We start from the raw sequence: 17,621 nt of genomic DNA, 5'->3' as shown, positions 1-17,621 counted from the left end.
GGAGCTGGGCGAGTTGGTAAATTGAGACTCCCGTGATGTCAATTGATGTGAGACGGTTGATAACTGGGGATGCCCGGAAGCTCCGACATACATAGAGACTTGATTTTACCGACAGTTCAAACGGGATCTGGCAATTATGACTTCACTGACGAGTTCGACTGTTTCATTTTCAGCATATAAACTTTTTAGAAACTTGGCCGATGGGTTTGCTTCGCACGTAGTATCATGCTTTTATGATATATGCTTAATGATGCTCAAGTACATTTCGGGAGTGGGCAGAACACCACCAAGTAGAATGGAAGGGAGCATACCAAATGACGCACTTATACACAGATAACCTCAGAGCTACCAGTCACTAGGTGATTGGAAAATTTAATAAGCTCTTTGTGTATGTGGGCGAATTGATTTAGAAAGCTTTAGTTAAGAATTCTTAACGAGAGGTAGTCTTCGTAATTGAGTGGCTAGGAATCTCAGATGATGCTAGCCACAATCGAATTATTATTCGCATTTCCCAATGAGGATTAATGTCAAAACTTTCCTAAGTTAAATTCGGTCTGTAGGGTGATCGGATTTCTACGCTAGTTCCCTAATTTGGCAAGTGATTAGCCACATATGGGTTACCTCCATCAGCCTCCTTTTCTTCCAACTTCACAGCCGCCATCACCCACTTTTCCCTTGGTTATCGATAGCTAGTGGGTGTGGCGGTGATGTGACAGCCATCCAGCTATTGCGAGACATCCATACACTTCAACCTAAACTGCGCAACAACAGAACTTTTGTAGAAACGTCAACCCTCGATACGCGTGTCGTTGGAATACCCCGAGATGGCCCGCAAAATGCCAGACGCATGTCTACAGAGTCTTAGTTGCCTGTATGCATGCGTAAGCGGAAGTCAAGGTAGGGTCTGTTCATAGAGCTTGGCTGTGCATTTTCCCTTCTAGACTCTCGTGACCAAAGAAGTTATATAAGTGACTCGATCAAGCATATCTCTATCCGGTCCTAACCACTCGCTCATTACATACACGGGCACTTCTACTTTAGACAGTCACTTGAGACTCCTAAGATATATAGATCTAACTGTTCTAGATCTTCTTTCTACATTGATAACCGATACCCTCGATCCCCATTTCTCAAGTTTATAACCCAGTTCACTACCAACAACTTAACATCCACCAAAATGAAGGTCTGCACAGTCCTCGCCCTCTTCGCGGCTACTGCCGTAGTAGCTCAGAGGGATACCGAGATTGGTACTGGGGATGCTACGGCTACGGCTACAGCCACGGCTACGGCGGCAGTACCCGCAACCGCAACTGGCACAGACGTTGCCAATAGTGGTGTCAGTAGTGCTACTGGCAGCGCTGACGTTGATACTAGCGCTACCAGCGATGCAGTTGCAGAAACCACTAGTAGCGACATCGTTGTTGCTACCAGTGCCAGCGACGCTGCATCTCCTACCACTATCGTTGTACTCCAGAGCACAACTGACGCGGAATCCTCTGTTGTAGCCGGAACCGATATCGCCAGCTCTACCGCCGTCCAGGAAGCAGCTACCACAGACGTGGTTGGAACAGGATCGGTTGAAACGGCATCGGCTACATCCGGAACGGCTGGAACCGGTGTTGCCTCAGCATCTTCCAGCTCGGAATCGGGTGTTAATACTACTCTCGCGACCAGCGTTAAAGGTGGCGGAGAAGCTACCGCCTCTCCTTCTGGCCCCAGTGGCACTTTCGACATTGGCGACTCGTCTGAGACTTCAAGCTCAACTCTCGTGCCGGATGCCGGCGCCGGCGCCACATTCGGAGCCGGTTCTAACAGCATGTTGGCTCTTGTCGCTCTGGCCGCAGCCGCCGTGTTGATTTAGAAGACGTGCGCAATGCGCCCGGACCGAATAAGTTTCCACGACATCTATATGCTGTATAAGCCTATCGCTAGATACCTAGAAGATATTCTATCTGTTTATCATCCGCCCTTTTAAAAAATCGATTCGTTATATGTTCGCGCTCGCCGAGTCAACCAGGCTGGCCCTCGGGAGGCTGGACGGCTTGGCTGCTTTTGGTCATTACTGATCTTACCATGCTTCTTTTAATCAATTTAATCTGTTTTGGAATACCGCGAACACAAATTACGGGTGGATGGTAGGGGGACAGCGGTCTTGGACGCTTCATTGGGCCCGACCCGGCCCGGTAATTCCAGCATCGGAAAGGCGTTGCGGCAACCATAACCATGCTCTGTATAAGCTTGTCATTGAACTAGACGTTGCGCTTGGGCAACACCGATTCCCCGCACATATACCCACGGGCCGTGACTCAGAAGACGAGGCTGGTTAAGTGGTGGTGTGCATACTTGAGAAACTGGAACATACCTAGCTATCATATAGAGTTGAGCTGCTTTGGTTGGTTTAATTGGGCAAAGTATCTAGTAGTTTAACGCAATAAAATCGTTGATATTCGTATATTTGACTATTCTGACGTGCAAAATAGCAGGATTGGTAACTAGCATTTCTATTTTATATTGAGCTTTTTTGATAACTACGACGGCGTGATAGAGCGCAAATTTAATGCAAAAAATCAAATCGAAGCAATAAATAGTTCATGTCTAATAGTAAAACATGCTACCAACTCCGCCCCATGCAAAATGCAAAATAATGGCTTCGCAACGCTGCGCTCGCCGTCGATCTATATGCAGGACCCCTTTGTTTAGGTTAGGTACATCATCTTTTTCATTCATCCGTCATATCTCATGTTACAGCTTCATACCCAAGTTTCCTCGTCGTCTCGTCTTGGCCGGCTATTCACCCTATATCAAAACCAAAGCAGACACACCTGCCACCCAAGCTAACGCCAGCACATCCACAATCCTACCCCTACTCTTACTGCTCAACGCCGCATTCGGCAACTCCTTCTGCACCGTCGCCGTCGCCGTGTTCGTCGATATCGTGCAGCTTGCCGCGCCGCAGGTATACCCCGAGGGACAGCATCCCGCGACCGGCCCGGCGTCTTCGCCGCATAGAAACCACCCCAAAGCACATGTCGCGGTGGGCTGTGCGCCCTCAGCTGCCTGCGCGTCGGATGCCGGGACCGCGATGGTGACTCCGCTGGAGATTATCGTCGTCATGGGCGGTGGCGCCGGACACGATGTCGTGCTGCAGTCGCGCCCGGTGCGGCAGCATCCGCCGCCTTCGCGGGCGAGGCACGCGTAGAACCCAGTTGGGCAGTAGGATGTTGATTCGGAGGGAGAAGGGGAGGTTACTGTTGCGGTGGAGGAGGAGGAACCGCTTGTGGGTCGGTAGGGCGGGATACCGCCTGTTGCGGTGATGGAGCTGGTGGAGGTGGGAGTCGCGCTCGCGGTGGTGGTCCGCGTCGTGGTACTAAGGACGGGGGCGCCGCCGTCGGAAGGCGTTACGGTTACGATTACGGTGATGACTTGCGTTGAGGCGGAGGGGGTCACGGCTACGGTGGTGGATTTTATGGTTGTTTGGGTGATGACGGAGACGGTGCTGTGGACGCCTGGGTATTCGTGTTGTGTTAGCTGTTATTTGTCTAGGTATCTAACTTATATTTTCTTCTTCTGTAGGCTTGAGAATCGAGTGGGTAGGTAATAGGAAGACTTACATCCGACGTCAGCGCATACGAACCCTGAGATGCAGCATCCGCCCCCTTGGTCCGCTGGGCAGGCTGAGGAGCCATCTGAGCATTGTCCCACTGTCACGCCGCATGTCTGGCCGTCCGGGCAACATCCTACGTTTCCGGCGTCGGGGGCGTTCGTCACGACGAAGCACTTGGTCCCCTGGGTGCAGCAGTAATTCGGCTGGTCGATGTTCTCGCAGCTATTAGTGTTATCAGGACACGCGAACTGGCGGCCTTGCAGCTTGGCTAGGACGTCGCGCGCGCGTTTATACAGAGACGGTCCTGAGTCTCCATTTTCTTTCCCTTCTACTCTTCCTCTTGTCCCGGCTCTATGGTAATCGTAGTGTAGCGGGTACGGCGGACGGAACGGGATCGCGGCGGAGCTGTTTCCGGCAAGGAGGAGCTCTGCTTCTTCTCCTTCGTCGCGGGGCTGTAGTTGTGCTGGTGCGAAGGCGTAGTACTCTGGTAAAAACATTTCGCCTTCGTCTAGCGACATCTTCCGGATCGCTGTCGGATGCTGCTGTTGCTGCGCGCGGAGCTGGGTTGCGACGGTAAGAAGAACGAGGAGCGAGGGCGGGAGGCGGCTGAGCATTGCGTTGGAGAGGTGCATTGTCGGGTTGGGTGCGTATGAGGCTTCACCGTCTTGGATATTGGTAATTATAAGGGAATTCCTTTCTTCTTCTGCTAATACCTAGGTCCTCTGGCCAAGTATGTACGTAACGTCAGCTGTCCTTAAACATCTGGATCGACGATAATTCGCAGATAGAGTTACACGTTTTTCGAAGCCGTGCAACGGAGATAATTAGATTAAATGAACGGCCGCCTTGGACGCCGGCCTTGTACTACCCGACGAGTATTATTCCGTAAATAAAGCTGTTTAATACATAAGAAAAGGGATTTTTTTTTATTTTTTTTGGATGGGACTTGAAAAGGATTATTATTTTCTCGGACCCAGTAACAAGTATCCAACAACAACAAACTCAACAGGGGTCGTTGGCCCAGCTGGGACCTCAGCTTGCGAGGGATCGACATGGGTCCATCCGAGTTCCATCTTTGACAACACATCGATGCCGAATTCACGATTTTCCTATTATGGAAATTTTAAGATTCGTATACATTTTTATAATGCTCGAATATTTTAGTGGTAAAATCAATTTTTCTCATCCACTTTTGAAAAAACTCTCAGGTGTAATAATCTGATGACTTTCCCAAGTGCATTGTAGGAGACGTTCTAGAACTCCTGAACTCCAGGTTCCTGCATACGCTCGTCCGTTGTTGTTAATGTACACTATGCATCTGCATGACCTGTAAAAGAGATAGCTTTGGAATAATAAAAAGACTTGGCATTATTTAATCGCTTATGGTTGATCATTGGTATCTTTTATTTCGAGCGGAGTAGTTGCATCTACGGCCGCTCCCGTATGTAATTGAACTCACGATAGAGAAGTCTCTCTAGCTATGCCTAACCTAATGTATGAGGTATGTTCTAATTACAGGGTGGAAGTTACCCCGTTGCCTCATTCCTCATGCATATGCCCAAGAATCCAGTCCATGAAGCCGGTATTGCCTCGTCCAGATATCCCATCCTTGTAGTACATAATAGCCGTACAAATGTCTCATAAACATTAGGCAACATATCCCGAATAATGTTAGAATTATAGACTCAGGCCTCACCACAGTTTGTCGGATTCATCGTCCTTGACCTCGAGAATCTTATCAAATTCTCCTCCGGTATGTTGATTCTTCAAGAAACCAGAGCATAGGATGGCCGTTGCGACGCTGACGTTCAGACTATCCACCATGGTAGACCCAGAATGGTTCGGTATTGAAATCTCGAAGTCTGCTACCCTTCTCGTCTTTTTATCAAGCCCCTCGCCTTCGCTTCCGACGACCAGGATCGTAGGTTCAGATGACAACGGGTCGTAGATGTCTAGCCTATCCAACGTGATGTTCTTACTTTCCCTAAGTCGACCGGTCGGTGCTACGGCGGCGTAAATAACCCAGCCGGCCTCCTTAGACTTGGTAAGGAAATCGAGTATAGAGCTTATTGAAAATAGCTGTGTGATTTCAGAAGCGCCAGCGGATGCTTTCACAGCTACAGATGTCAGAGTAGCTGTGTGCCCTTTTGTAATCCCAACAGCGTTGACTCCTAGAAATGCTGCCGATCGTAATATAGCGCCCAAGTTCCCCGGATCTAGGATGCCTTCTAATAGGAGAACAAACGGTTTACGGTTGGGTGGAAGGACGCATTTGACAAAGTTGGAGGTGCCATTTACTTGCGCTTCTTCAGCGGTCTGGTGAGCCAACTCGAGAGTAAAGCCGGTGGCCGGCTCTTCGGTCAGCGGACCAAGGCTCCTGATTGGCAACTGTGGCAATGGGGAAGCTTCGAGGATAAACCCATTGTGAGGCCGACCCTCGCTCATTTTATCCATCATGCGTAAGCCAGCAGTGTCTTTTACTTTTTTGATAGGGATGCCAGCTTGGCTTGCCTTTCTCTCTAAGCCAACAATTCGAGAATCAAGCTGTGAGTTGTCTCCATAGTATACATAGAGATTGTAAATTTGCCGTCGTGTTTCCTTAAGAGCAGCCTCAACTACCGAGTAGCCATACAAGAATTGAGATGCCGCAGTGGTACGTGGAATGCGAACGGGTCCATGATCATTTGATACGTTGGGCCGGAACGATGTTTGCTCATCCTCCTTGACTCCTTGTCGTTCTGTTGGAGGTTGAGAATCGCGGTCCCGCTGTTGAAATGGAGGTTGAGAATCGCGATCCCGCCGCTGAAATGGAGGTTGAGAATCGCGGTCCCGCTGTTGAAATGGAGGCTGAGAATCGCGATCCCGCCGTTGAAATGGAGGTTGAGAATCGCGATCCCGCCGTTGAAATGGAGGTTGAGAATCGCGGTCCCGCCGTTGAAATGGAGGTTGAGAATCGTGGTCCCGCCGTTGAAATGGAGGCTGAGAATCGCGGTCCCGCCGTTGAAATCCCGGAGTATCTCCACGGTCTCGAGTTGATTCAGTAGGTTTCCACTTTTGACGTGAACCCCTTTGCTGCCATGGCATCGATGGTTTTTGAGACTTCTTGGAACGAGGTGGGAACTGTGTTTTGTCCCTAAATGATTCCGCCCGGCTAGAACCGTAAGCTCCTCTCTCATTTAGTTCTTTCCTAGGTGCCCGTTCCGAACCGAATCGAGATGATGAATGCGAGCTTTCCGACTTGTACGGTGTATGACTCTGAGCTCTTGTTCTGTTCGCTCCCGTAGTTGCTGGAGCTGGACCCGAATTGAAATCCTTCATAAACTGAGCCTTTGATAATCCACCATCCTTTTCATCACGGGTAGATTTTCCCTTGCTGTTTAGTTGATATACTAGACTTTTCTTCCCGAATGGCTCGTTTGGATCATAGAAACGTGCTGCTCTCGACTTTGGTTCTGGACCCTTGTATGTAATATCCTTTTTGCCTTTCTTAACGTTGAAGGATGGTTTCTCTTGACGACTGTCCCTTCCATGCCGTTCTGTCCTGCTTGACTTAGCCGTATTTAAAGAATCTCTATTGAATCCTTGTGGCCTAGCCTTCTCTGAATCGCGCAAACCACGATGGATAGCAGAGAGGGAAGAAGAGCGAGAGTAGACATTGACAGGTCTGGGAAAGGCCCAAGTTCTAAGGAGAATATTATGTTTACTTCGCATACACGAAGCCTGTAAGGAAATCATCGGATGTCCTTGTCAAGTCCTCTCAGTGGTACTCTACCGAATATAGTACCAATAAATATGTATGAGCACATGAGCATGTGAAGGAGTTTGCAAGCTCAATAAAAATTTCGATGTATCCAAGTACCTTCCAGACTTATCTTATCGCCGATAGCTAGACAGCTAGCGGTTCCATAAAAATACCCTTGTATTTGCGGCTGCAATGCAACAAGGCTAAACCACGTTAAGGTTAAGTGCCTCGATTAACGCAACGCGTGAAGTAATTAATTCTACCGCGCGTTTTCAATTACTGGCAACGTCAGCATGTGCCTGAATTATATGCGATAGCTCTATTTATCGTCGTTTCTTAATGTCGTTTCTGTTGTGATCTTAAGGGGAAATGTGATTATGGCTTTGCATGACCCTGTGCCACCCTAGCAACCTGTTTGATTTCTAAAATTCACGCATCGCAGCTGGCAACTGCCAATTGCCAACTTAATATTAGACTGCTAGACTGGGTACCCCTCTGACCTTTTGTTGCGTAAAACATCTCGACTCGACGACATGCATCTTCCTACTTTGTATCTATATCTGTAGGAATCTATGAGCGTACCTCAAGATGCAAAGCGACCAAGAAGACTCGACGGCCCCTGCGGCCCTTCAGGATGATGCTGTCATGGACGAAGTGCGCGAGCTGTCTCATCAAGACTTAGACTACGATGTACAAGACGAATGCGACGTGGACGATTCATATACGAAGGAAACCCCCAACATAAATGCCGAAGATAGGCAAGAACAAGAGGAGGATATACCCCGAGCAACATCTCGATTACACCCTATTGTGGTAGAGCTCCATCCACCACCGGATCCATCAATATACGAACGGATCTATCCGAGTCAAGCTGTGGAGAGGATTCTAGATGAGATGGAGGATGAGGATGGCGAAATATACTATAGTGTTGAATTCGAGGATGGGTATATAGAAGATGTAAGTGGTCTCTCTGTTCTTGGGATGCATCATCTACTTGTCGCATCCCCTTTGTTTCTTTAACCTCCCTACCTAAGGTTACCTGGTATACCTATGCTACTACTCTGGACTACCTCTATGGATACGTGGGCACCTGCGCCAACCTTCACACGGGCTACTTCCTTCTAGATGTGATTGCCCTAACAAACTGGAAATTACTCACGCTACTATCACTACGTATGGTACCTATGCGTATGCGTAGTTCAGCTTTCCTGCGCGTGCTACTTCCTCATAGTAGTTTACGCCTTAGGCTCTTCACCCCCAAATAAAACACTCACTCTTCCTTTTTACATCCCTCATTCTACTTCTCTTAATAGCAACAACATCGACAACAACAACAACTATCATTGTTCTTGTGGTTGGTACTTTAGGACACTCCCATCCAACATATACCATCCTCCCACATCCTACTCTTTTCATCCATATTCTTGAAGGGCTCGTTCTATCAGTCCGATCTAATGTGTACAGACATGCCTCATGGTTACTAGGGCTGCTAGTACAGGATGGTAGGTTCCCTGAGGTGGCTACACGCGAGGGATTACATACAAAGTCATTCCCGCCCTGTTTTGCAGGAGATGTTCATCCACATCACATCACTCTTTCCTTATTAATACACACGAGGATCGCACTTCAACTTTATCCTATTGTTTTTGAAATATCTGCTCCTTCTCATGCTAATTCTTTTTTAACTAGGTGGCATATGACGATATGCTACAGCTTAAGAACGGCCCTCGCGCTGCCCAGCAATTTCAAAGTCGAAGATTCAATATTGGCCAACTAGCCATGGATAGACAATCGGATAAGCGTCCTCCTCCCGAGGACGACTATTACGACTCGGAATCTTATGGCTCTGACCACCCTAAGAAACGGAAGAGGACATCCTCTCGACCTACTCGCAGAAGTACGCGACAAGCCTCCAAGCAGGCCTCTGTGCGAGCCTCTGTGGAGAATGGCCTCGAAGATAATGGCTTTGATGAGGAACTTGATGACATGCTCTCTGACAAGGAGTTCGAGAGTAGAAAGCCTTCAAAATCTCGCAGCTCGGCTCGACTCTCCTCAATAAGAGTCACTCGCTCAAAGGATCCTGCGTGGCAAAGCAAGCATAAACTAGATGACTCCGAGGATGAGTTGGCTCGGGGTCACAAATCTGACCAGGATGATGACTACGATTATGTCATTCCATTTATCCGTTCCGATATTGGCGGCGCCGTGAGAGCGTCATCTCGTAAAAAGAGAAAACTGAAGCGCATGCACACATCTAGCAGATACATCGACAGCGATTCGGAGATCGAATTCGAGACATCCCGAAGGTCGAAGAGGTCAACTAAGGCTTCAAAGAGCATGCGCGACCCCGAGATTGACGATGAATACGATGCAGTCGACGATAAGCTCGATTTCGTGCCCAAGATTGCCGCAATCAAGGAGGTTTTCGAAGAGCGAGTTGAGCAGTCAGAGTTTCGACGAGCACACGCTGGAGTATGTGATGCTTGTGGATCTGTGTCGAGTCATGCAAAGGGTTCCCTTATCCCATGTCAGGGATGCTCTTATGCATTTCACAAGCAGTGCATCGGTCCGAGATCTCAACGTGACCACAGAGTTACTAAGGTCGGCCCAAATGACTTCGTGTTGCAATGCCGCTTCTGTATTGGACTACATAAGAAGAAGGACGTACGTGCTCCAAGTTACTCGGTATGCCAGGATTGCAAAAGTCCCGGTGTCTCATGCGCGGAATTCTCACCGAAGAGAACTCCAAAACAAGAAGAGAAAGCTAGACTTGAGAATGGGGGAGAAGACCCAATCACATTTGTCCAGCCTAGTCTACTCAACAATCCTGATAATGTATTATTCCGATGCCTAACTTGCAGACGCGCTTATCATTTTCAACATCTGCCTCAACTAACCGCAAACCCTGACGAGAATCGCTTCGACGAGTACTCCTTGGCCGGATGGAAATGCAAAGACTGCTTAGACACAAGACAGGGGATCCACGCGTTGGTTGCTTGGCGACCTGCTGACCAGGATGCCTACATCAAGGGCCAGCAGGCCGATGAGTTTAGCGAGGACGAGATGGAGTATTTAGTGAAATGGGAGGGGAGATCTCACCTTCACGATACTTGGATGCCTGGAGCTTGGGTTTATGGCATAGCTGCGCCTACTATGCGCACCGCATTTCATAAGCGCGAAGAGAACGACCTACCCAAGATGACCATTGAGTCTGCAGTTGAAGAGGAATGGGTTTTGGCCGATGTCCTCCTCAATGTGAGATATAAGCGTGGTTCTACTGCTTCTTCCAAGGCCCAAGATTTAAATCGCATCTCTGAAATCCAATCGGTATATGTAAAGTTTCAGGGTCTCAGTTATGAAGAAGCAGTTTGGGATGAGCCGCCTCCTCGTGATTCGACAAACTTATGGGCTGCGTTCGCAGCTGCATACGATGAATTTCTCACCGGCAAATACTTCCCATCTGCTAGAGATCAGAGAATGCGCGAACGTATCAGTAAATATCGATCTCTCGACTTCCAAGAATCTTGCGAGCTGAAAAGCCAACCCCCGGGCCTCAAAGAAGGCCGTACGCTAATGCCATATCAAATGGAGGGCGTCAATTGGCTACTTTATAACTTCCACCAGCAGCAGAACGTCATCCTCGCTGATGAGATGGGGCTTGGCAAGACGATCCAAATCGTCTCTTTTATTAGCACCCTCGTCCAGGATCAGCCCAAGTGCTGGCCATTTCTTATCGTCGTACCGAATGCAACTTGCCCCAATTGGCGTCGCGAGCTCAAAGATTGGTCTCCCGCGCTCCGAGTAGTAACATATCACGGCGGCAGAGTCTCTCAGGATCTAGCTTTTAAGCATGAACTTTTCCCTGATGGGGTCAAAGATGGAATGAAGGCACATGTCGTGATTATGTCCTATGAGGCGGCCAGTTCAGTGAAAACTACTTTTCAAAGTGTTAAGTGGGCTGGCTTGATCGTAGATGAGGGCCAGAGGCTCAAGAATGATGAAACGCAGCTTTACAGGACGTTAGTTGACATGAATATCCCGTGCCGGATCTTATTGACGGGTGAGTGGTGACAGGTAGTCATTTATATGCTCGAATATGCTAACGCTTAATAGGTACCCCGTTGCAAAATAACAAGAAGGAATTGTTCACCCTTCTTCAGTTTATTGACCCGAAGAATAACGCTGAGGCACTTGACGCTCAATATGATGAGCTGACAAAGGAAAATCTACCAGAGCTTCACGACCTCATCCGTCCCTATTTCCTACGACGCACCAAAGTTCAGGTCCTCAAGTTCTTGCCGCCAATGGCTCAGGTCATTGTTCCTGTTACCATGACGGTGCTACAAGAAAAGTTGTCTAAGTCTATCATAGCTCGAAACCCAGAGTTGATCAAAGCAATCATCTCTAAAGGAAAGATGAAAGCAGGCGATCGCAAGAACTTGAGCAACATCATGGCGGATCTCCGACAATGTCTATGTCACCCATTCTGCTTCAATGCCAACGTTGAAGACAAGAATGTCAGCGAAGAGCAAATGCAACGAAACCTAATCGAGGCTTCGCCAAAGTTTATGCTGCTAGAGATGATGCTCCCGAAGCTCAAGGCGGGGGGCCACCGCGTACTAATATTCAGCCAATTCATACGTTGCCTGGATATCATCGAAGACTTTCTCAATATACTGGGTCTTCCGTTTGGGCGAATTGATGGGCAGCTAAGCGCTCTCAAGAAGCAGAGACAGATCGACGCCTTCAACGCTCCTAACTCACCACTGTTTGCGATGCTGTTATCGACTCGTGCCGGTGGCGTTGGTATAAATCTCGCCACGGCAGACACAGTTATCATATATGATCCAGATTGGAACCCACATCAGGATATACAAGCCATATCCCGGGCCCACAGGATTGGCCAGAAAGAAAAGGTTCTCTGCTTCCAACTTACGACCAAAGACACTGTCGAAGAGAACATCCTGCAGACAGGAAGGAAGAAGATGGCCCTCGACCATGCTCTCATCGAGAGCTTAGATGCTGATAACGACAATAGCGGTGACCTAGAATCAATCTTGAAGCGCGGTGCAGAGGCTCTATTTAGTGACAGGGACAAGGTGAAGATTACGTATGACTCGGCAGCCGTTGATAAGTTGCTAGACAGGAGCCGACTCGAGAGTACGAGTACGGATAACCAGACAACTGACAACCAGTTTTCGATCGCGCGTGTCTGGGCTAATGACTCGGGCACACTCACGAATGGCATAGACCAACCCGATAACAACCCGCCGACGACGGATGCGAGCGTCTGGGAAAATATTCTCAAGGCACGCGAGGAAGAGCATAAGCGCGAACTTGCCGCAAAACAGGAGGTGTATGGCCGTGGTGCTCGGCGACGTGGTACTCAAGTAAGATATCATTTGTATCTTATTTTATCTACCGGGACTAACAGCATTTAGGGTGTGGACTACAACGGCACTCGAGTATGTTACATTGAAGGCGTAGATGATTTCGATAACAATTCCCTAACAAAAGAACAGCGCCCAGAACCAGACAGTGGCGGCTCCGATATTGATGGAGAAGACGAACTTTACATCGACAATGACGTAGAAGACGATGACGATGAAGTATATATGGAAGAGGAAGAAGAATCAGCGGCTCTAGCAAAAAACAAGGGGGCTAAAGGTAAACACCCAACTTCATCAACATTACAAAAGTCACGAGCCAAAAAAGCCAAGATAATTAACACTCCCAACAGTAACAGTAACAGAGCACAGCCAGGGCCTAGAAATGGCAAAGCAAATAGCGACCGGAACCCTCGAGCCGCCACGAAAAGTTCGTCAGAGCATCAGCCAGACTCGGGGAGTAACTCAACTAGCAACTCAACCAGTACCTCAGCCAGTATCTCAGGCGGTGCCTCGACCAGTATATCTGGCGATGCCTCAACCATATCAGCCAGTACCATCGAACCCCAGTCAACGTCGGGCACAGAAGTCACCAGCCGGAATCAGTCGACCAATGCCGCAGACTCGAGTGCTACCTCCGCAAAATCCCCTCCAGCCACAGCCTCCCCTCCTTCACACTCGGAATCCTAACTTTGTAGTTTCGATCCCTCGCCGCGAGCAGCCTTCCCTTGCTGGCAATTCTCCTTCATCTTCGATTATTCCTCCTGCTATATCACCCTCCAAGGTATTAAAGTCAAATCAGGCCGTTGAGAAAGCAACTCGAAATCTCAATACTTCTTTCCGAGCTCCACCGACCTGTCCTACGGATAAAAGTGGCATTTGCCTCGTTTGCAAGGATAAACACCATATTAACAAAACTTGTATAGATTTCAACTCGGAGATCTCGCTGCGGCTCGCCATCGATACTCTAAGGACCAGTGGAGACGGGCCTGTGGTTCAAGCATACAAGGCACACCTCGCCAACCAGCTACGACGACTATCAGGGTCTTGAAGGACAATAACTTTGGACTCGTGGTGCAAGTCCGGGTAAAGAGGCACGATTCGTGGATTGACTTACAGCTAGTTGCCTCGATAGGCATAATTTTTGCTACATGCTTGTAGATAAGAGAAATCAGGTTCGTGTTGACTAGGCTATGGTATGGTATTAGCTAGGTAGGTAGTCAGACACATATAGCCCTTTTATACTACAAATAAAGCAGAAAGGAAATGAATAGCCATCGTTGATTTGTGATCAAGACATTTTAAAGTGAATTTCTAGTTGTCCAAGTGTTATACAGGCCGTTTGTCACGTGGGAAACACAAGACAAGAACTGCAGGTAACCGTAGATGCATTCAACCTTATTTGAGGTTTCTCAGCAAACGCCAGTGATAATAAGAGATATGTGCGTAGCAGAGTTGTGTGCGTACCTAAGGGTCTTCTTATGAATGTGTGTGCTTGTGTGTGTGTGTGTGTCAGCTTGCCCAACGGAAAATAAGTATTCTTAGGCTTTCTTACGTAGGTAGGTTTCCATGCATTCTTTTTAAAGACTTTCGTGCTTCTTATCAAAACTAGCCTCCGTTCTCTTTTTTTTTTTTTTCCTTCTTCTTTTCTTCTTCTTCTAATATTTCATTAAGAAATACTAACACCATCCTATCTAAAGATCCAAAGCCGTCTAGGATCGTGTTTTTGTCAAGACGTGCCTGGTGTTGTTGATCCAGTCTTACAAGGCTGTATAAATAAATACCCAGAGCGCGTACCCATTTCCTGGCCCGTTTGCTCTGATTTCTTTGATATTCATCTTCTTATTCTCAACATGGAAACGTCCTCTCCTCTCCCCACCGCCTCTGGCCCAATAGCCAACTCACCCTCCGACTTGTCTTACTCTTCAGGCGCTTCTCGCACTTCCACTCGAAACACGTCTCCTGATTCTACTGGTGCTACGGCTTCTTCTGAACTCGCGTCACAGCTCTTAGATCTTGGTTTGAATACCAATATAGAGCACACCCCCAACTCTCTGCTTGACTCTCAGCTTAAGATGATGGATCGAAACCCTTTCCAGTCCGTCAACGATCGTAGAAACAAGCTAGTTACGGACCGCAGCAATACAACCCAAATCCAGCAGCCTCAACAGCGACACTTTCAGCCTCAAACACTAGGTGCTGGCGTTCAGTCTCTGGGTATGGCGCCTAGAAGTCTTGCTTCGTCTAACTGGAGATCGCAGACAGCAGATGAGGCAGCACTATCAGCCCGTACTAGCGAATTCCCCTCGTTCGACCCTACTGTTGGCTATCATACACAACAAGCTTCTGGTGGTCGACACTCGTCGTACGCAAGTCCTCGTTCAGATCAGTTTCAGCAGCAACAACAACAACTACTCTCTAGTATGATGCCTTACTCAGTTGCTTGCAACGTCAACGACTTCCAGCTGGATTCCTGCTACGCTTACTGCTACGATCGAGGCAACGGCCAATATACGCGTCTGATCCCTGCTGATATGCTGCCTGCCTTGAAAGGTATTCCACCCCTAGAGCAGAACTCCTCAGGAATGCTGGTGTTGCCGCTACCACGAGGTCTGCCTTCAAACGGACGGTCTAGCAACACTAACCCGGTTATCCTCAGAGTAAGCTATCCAACTTGATAATAACCTTCTTAAGCTATGCTCTCTATTCCGTGTAAAAGGTGTACTGACTATCTATAGGGTCCAACGAATACCCCGACCTCGACTTCGGATAACATCCAGGTAAGCCCGAGTGTTTGCTTGAACTCTCTGCTTCGGAGCAGCGCCAATATGGTATCTATACTCTCCCTGTCCACCCAACTCCTTCAACAGATATCACTACCCCGCCAATAACCATATGTCTGGTTATAGCTCGACATTGGGCCAGTGCAAACGGGATCCCGTGTCTCAGACATCGGATATGATATGAGTCCCGATGATCCTACCCTTCCCTTTCACATTGTCTGACAATACCTATCCACTGCCCAGACATCCGTACTGAAGATCTCAACGCTAACCAGACTTCGCCACCACAGTCACGAATCGACACCATCGTAGCCTCGACGCCCCCAACGCCAACAAGCATGTCCACGGCAACGGGAGTTGCAGGCCTAGGCCCCGGATCCGCAGCCGGCGCTACGGGTATTTCTCTCCCCCAACACGCCCAACATCCGCACCAGCACGCCGGCCACAACAACAGCGGACATAACCACCCGCAGCAGCAGCCGCAGCGACGCCCCAAGATCTACTGCGACAAGTGGGTGCACGAGGGCGTGTGCGCCTTCACCCAGCAGGGCTGCAAGTACAAGCACGAGATGCCCTTCGACAAGGTGACCCAGCACCAGCTCGGCCTGTTCCACGGCTTCCCCGCCTGGTGGAAGAAGCACCAGGCCGACCTGTCGCGGCAGAGAGACGGTTCCGAGGACACGGTTAGGCTGAGCGGCGGCGGCGAGAGATTTATAGGACGAGGTGGACACTCGGCTATGACGAGTTCGGGAGCCGGTGCCGATGTTGCGGGCGTGGCGGCGCCGGGTCTCCCGAGTTGGCGCCGGGGCGCCGATGGGATTCCTACGGAGCAGAAGGTGGTGGGAACGGGCCGTGGTGGTATGGCGAGGGATATGAGAGGAGGAGGGGGAGGTATTAAAAACCCTTTTGGTACGTTGGATTCTGCAAGTCTAGGTACTTGGATGAAGTGGAAGTCGGTTTAACTAACATCTCGCCTTTTACGAATAGTGTCTTACTCGTCTCCGTTCGGACCCATCGCACCCCCGGCTCGGACCTCATCTACGACCCCGGCGGCATACACAGCCGATCTTGATACCGGTACCGCATCGAAGACGGGAGGAGCCGGGGGCAGCAATGGCGGTGTTCCGGCTACGAACCCGTACTCGTCTCTCGAGGCGCTGGAGGAGAGCGCTAATGGCAAGGATAGAGAGGAGGCCAAGACGTTGGCCGGAGGCTCTGGCGGAGCGCGCCTGGTTTGAAGTATAACTGCCCCGACGACGGAGTACGGCTTGGATGAGAATGCCACGGGATATTGTCTTCCTGGTTTGGAAAACTATGGGAAGATATTGGGGTAGTACTTGTTGTCTGCCATCAACGCTCATTCCCTGATCGGATCTTCTACTTGTTTACCCCTGTCCCTATACATACCACACCTCCCCTTTCGTCACGTGTAACCCTATGTTCGAGTACTTATTTACTGTCCTCATCCACACAGGCGTTCGTTTCCATCTTCTTCCCACCTCCATCCCAGCAAAAGAAAGGATTTCAACTTCCTTTCCTTTCCTTTTTCTCACGCACGCACGCATACATAGCATGACGACACGACCTAGACTGACGACAGGCGGCACCGCCTGCACGAGTTTCTCGCGAAACATGATTCACGACGACCCAACCCAGCCCTTACCCCATACTCGCTCTTTACTGTTTTCACTATCGGCGTTTTTTGTTTGCGTAGGGGTGGATGGATAGGTATGAGGCGTTAAAAAAAACAAAAAAAGCTTTGAAATGGTCAAAAAAAGAAAAAGGGGTTAGGGGTTAAGGGAATAGGGGGGTGAGAGGATATGGTGGCTGAGGAGGAAAAGGACCACGCACCATTGCCAATGTATAATAAACTAGCCCCTCGAGACGAGGCAAGGCATGAGACTGGCAGATATCCAGCAATGGATTAAATACTATGTGGCATTTTTCGGTTTTGCGTGTATGTCCTATTGGATGATTGGTTGTCCAAGTTTATGAGTTTGCCATGGTTAATGAATGAATGGATATAATATCTCTTTGCTGGCTTACTGTAATACATGCCTACCTACCTAAGGTATAAGCTCCATTTGTAGTTTAGGCTTCTCTCT

The 17,621-nt window shown here is 48.9% G+C and overlaps 4 protein-coding genes across 4 annotated transcripts; 2 read left to right on the top strand and 2 right to left on the bottom strand.

The window, feature by feature from the left end:
* The first annotated feature begins 663 nt into the window (after positions 1 to 663).
* F5Y00DRAFT_153195 (uncharacterized protein) lies at positions 664 to 1,935 on the top strand. Its single transcript, XM_048004564.1, has 2 exons — positions 664 to 897; positions 983 to 1,935. Exon 2 carries the CDS (start codon positions 1,178 to 1,180, stop codon positions 1,859 to 1,861), a length of 684 nt encoding a protein of 227 aa, XP_047861930.1. The 5' UTR covers positions 664 to 897; positions 983 to 1,177; the 3' UTR covers positions 1,862 to 1,935.
* A 542-nt stretch (positions 1,936 to 2,477) lies between these two features.
* On the bottom strand, positions 2,478 to 4,920 carry F5Y00DRAFT_245097 (uncharacterized protein). The gene is made up of 2 exons (XM_048008920.1): positions 3,612 to 4,920; positions 2,478 to 3,506 (listed from the first exon to the last, which is right to left on the bottom strand). The coding sequence occupies exons 1-2, from the start codon at positions 4,234 to 4,236 to the stop codon at positions 2,797 to 2,799; spliced, it is 1,335 nt and encodes a 444-aa protein (XP_047861929.1). The 5' UTR covers positions 4,237 to 4,920; the 3' UTR covers positions 2,478 to 2,796.
* A 52-nt stretch (positions 4,921 to 4,972) lies between these two features.
* F5Y00DRAFT_153173 (uncharacterized protein) lies at positions 4,973 to 7,425 on the bottom strand. The gene has a single exon (XM_048004563.1). It carries the CDS (start codon positions 7,337 to 7,339, stop codon positions 5,297 to 5,299), a length of 2,043 nt encoding a protein of 680 aa, XP_047861928.1. The 5' UTR covers positions 7,340 to 7,425; the 3' UTR covers positions 4,973 to 5,296.
* Positions 7,426 to 7,614: 189 nt separating this feature from the next.
* F5Y00DRAFT_245092 (PHD/FYVE-zinc-finger like domain-containing protein) lies at positions 7,615 to 14,004 on the top strand. Its single transcript, XM_048008919.1, has 6 exons — positions 7,615 to 8,303; positions 9,036 to 11,406; positions 11,460 to 12,736; positions 12,788 to 12,811; positions 12,869 to 13,013; positions 13,087 to 14,004. Exons 1-6 carry the CDS (start codon positions 7,935 to 7,937, stop codon positions 13,782 to 13,784), a joined length of 4,884 nt encoding a protein of 1,627 aa, XP_047861927.1. The 5' UTR covers positions 7,615 to 7,934; the 3' UTR covers positions 13,785 to 14,004.
* The last annotated feature ends 3,617 nt before the right edge of the window (positions 14,005 to 17,621 follow it).

This window comes from Daldinia vernicosa (assembly GCF_022497035.1).
Source record: "Daldinia vernicosa strain CBS 139.73 unplaced genomic scaffold F5Y00scaffold_49, whole genome shotgun sequence".
In the NCBI taxonomy this organism is placed as follows: domain Eukaryota; kingdom Fungi; phylum Ascomycota; class Sordariomycetes; order Xylariales; family Hypoxylaceae; genus Daldinia; species Daldinia vernicosa.
This window is presented reverse-complemented; position numbering and strand designations above follow the sequence as displayed.

Excerpts from the sequence above, each read along its gene's own strand:
- F5Y00DRAFT_245092 (XM_048008919.1), top strand. The coding sequence starts at position 7,935 with ATGCAAAGCGACCAAGAAGACTCGACGGCCCCTGCGGCCCTTCAGGAT. Across the intron at positions 11,407-11,459 it reads GTGCCGGATCTTATTGACGG|GTACCCCGTTGCAAAATAAC; the intron begins GTGAGTGGTGAC and ends AACGCTTAATAG. Across the intron at positions 12,812-12,868 it reads TGGACTACAACGGCACTCGA|CGCCCAGAACCAGACAGTGG; the intron begins GTATGTTACATT and ends ACAAAAGAACAG.
- F5Y00DRAFT_153173 (XM_048004563.1), bottom strand. The coding sequence starts at position 7,339 with ATGATTTCCTTACAGGCTTCGTGTATGCGAAGTAAACATAATATTCTC.
- F5Y00DRAFT_153195 (XM_048004564.1), top strand. The coding sequence starts at position 1,178 with ATGAAGGTCTGCACAGTCCTCGCCCTCTTCGCGGCTACTGCCGTAGTA.
- F5Y00DRAFT_245097 (XM_048008920.1), bottom strand. The coding sequence starts at position 4,236 with ATGCACCTCTCCAACGCAATGCTCAGCCGCCTCCCGCCCTCGCTCCTC. Across the intron at positions 3,507-3,611 it reads CGTATGCGCTGACGTCGGAT|GCGTCCACAGCACCGTCTCC; the intron begins GTAAGTCTTCCT and ends ACGAATACCCAG.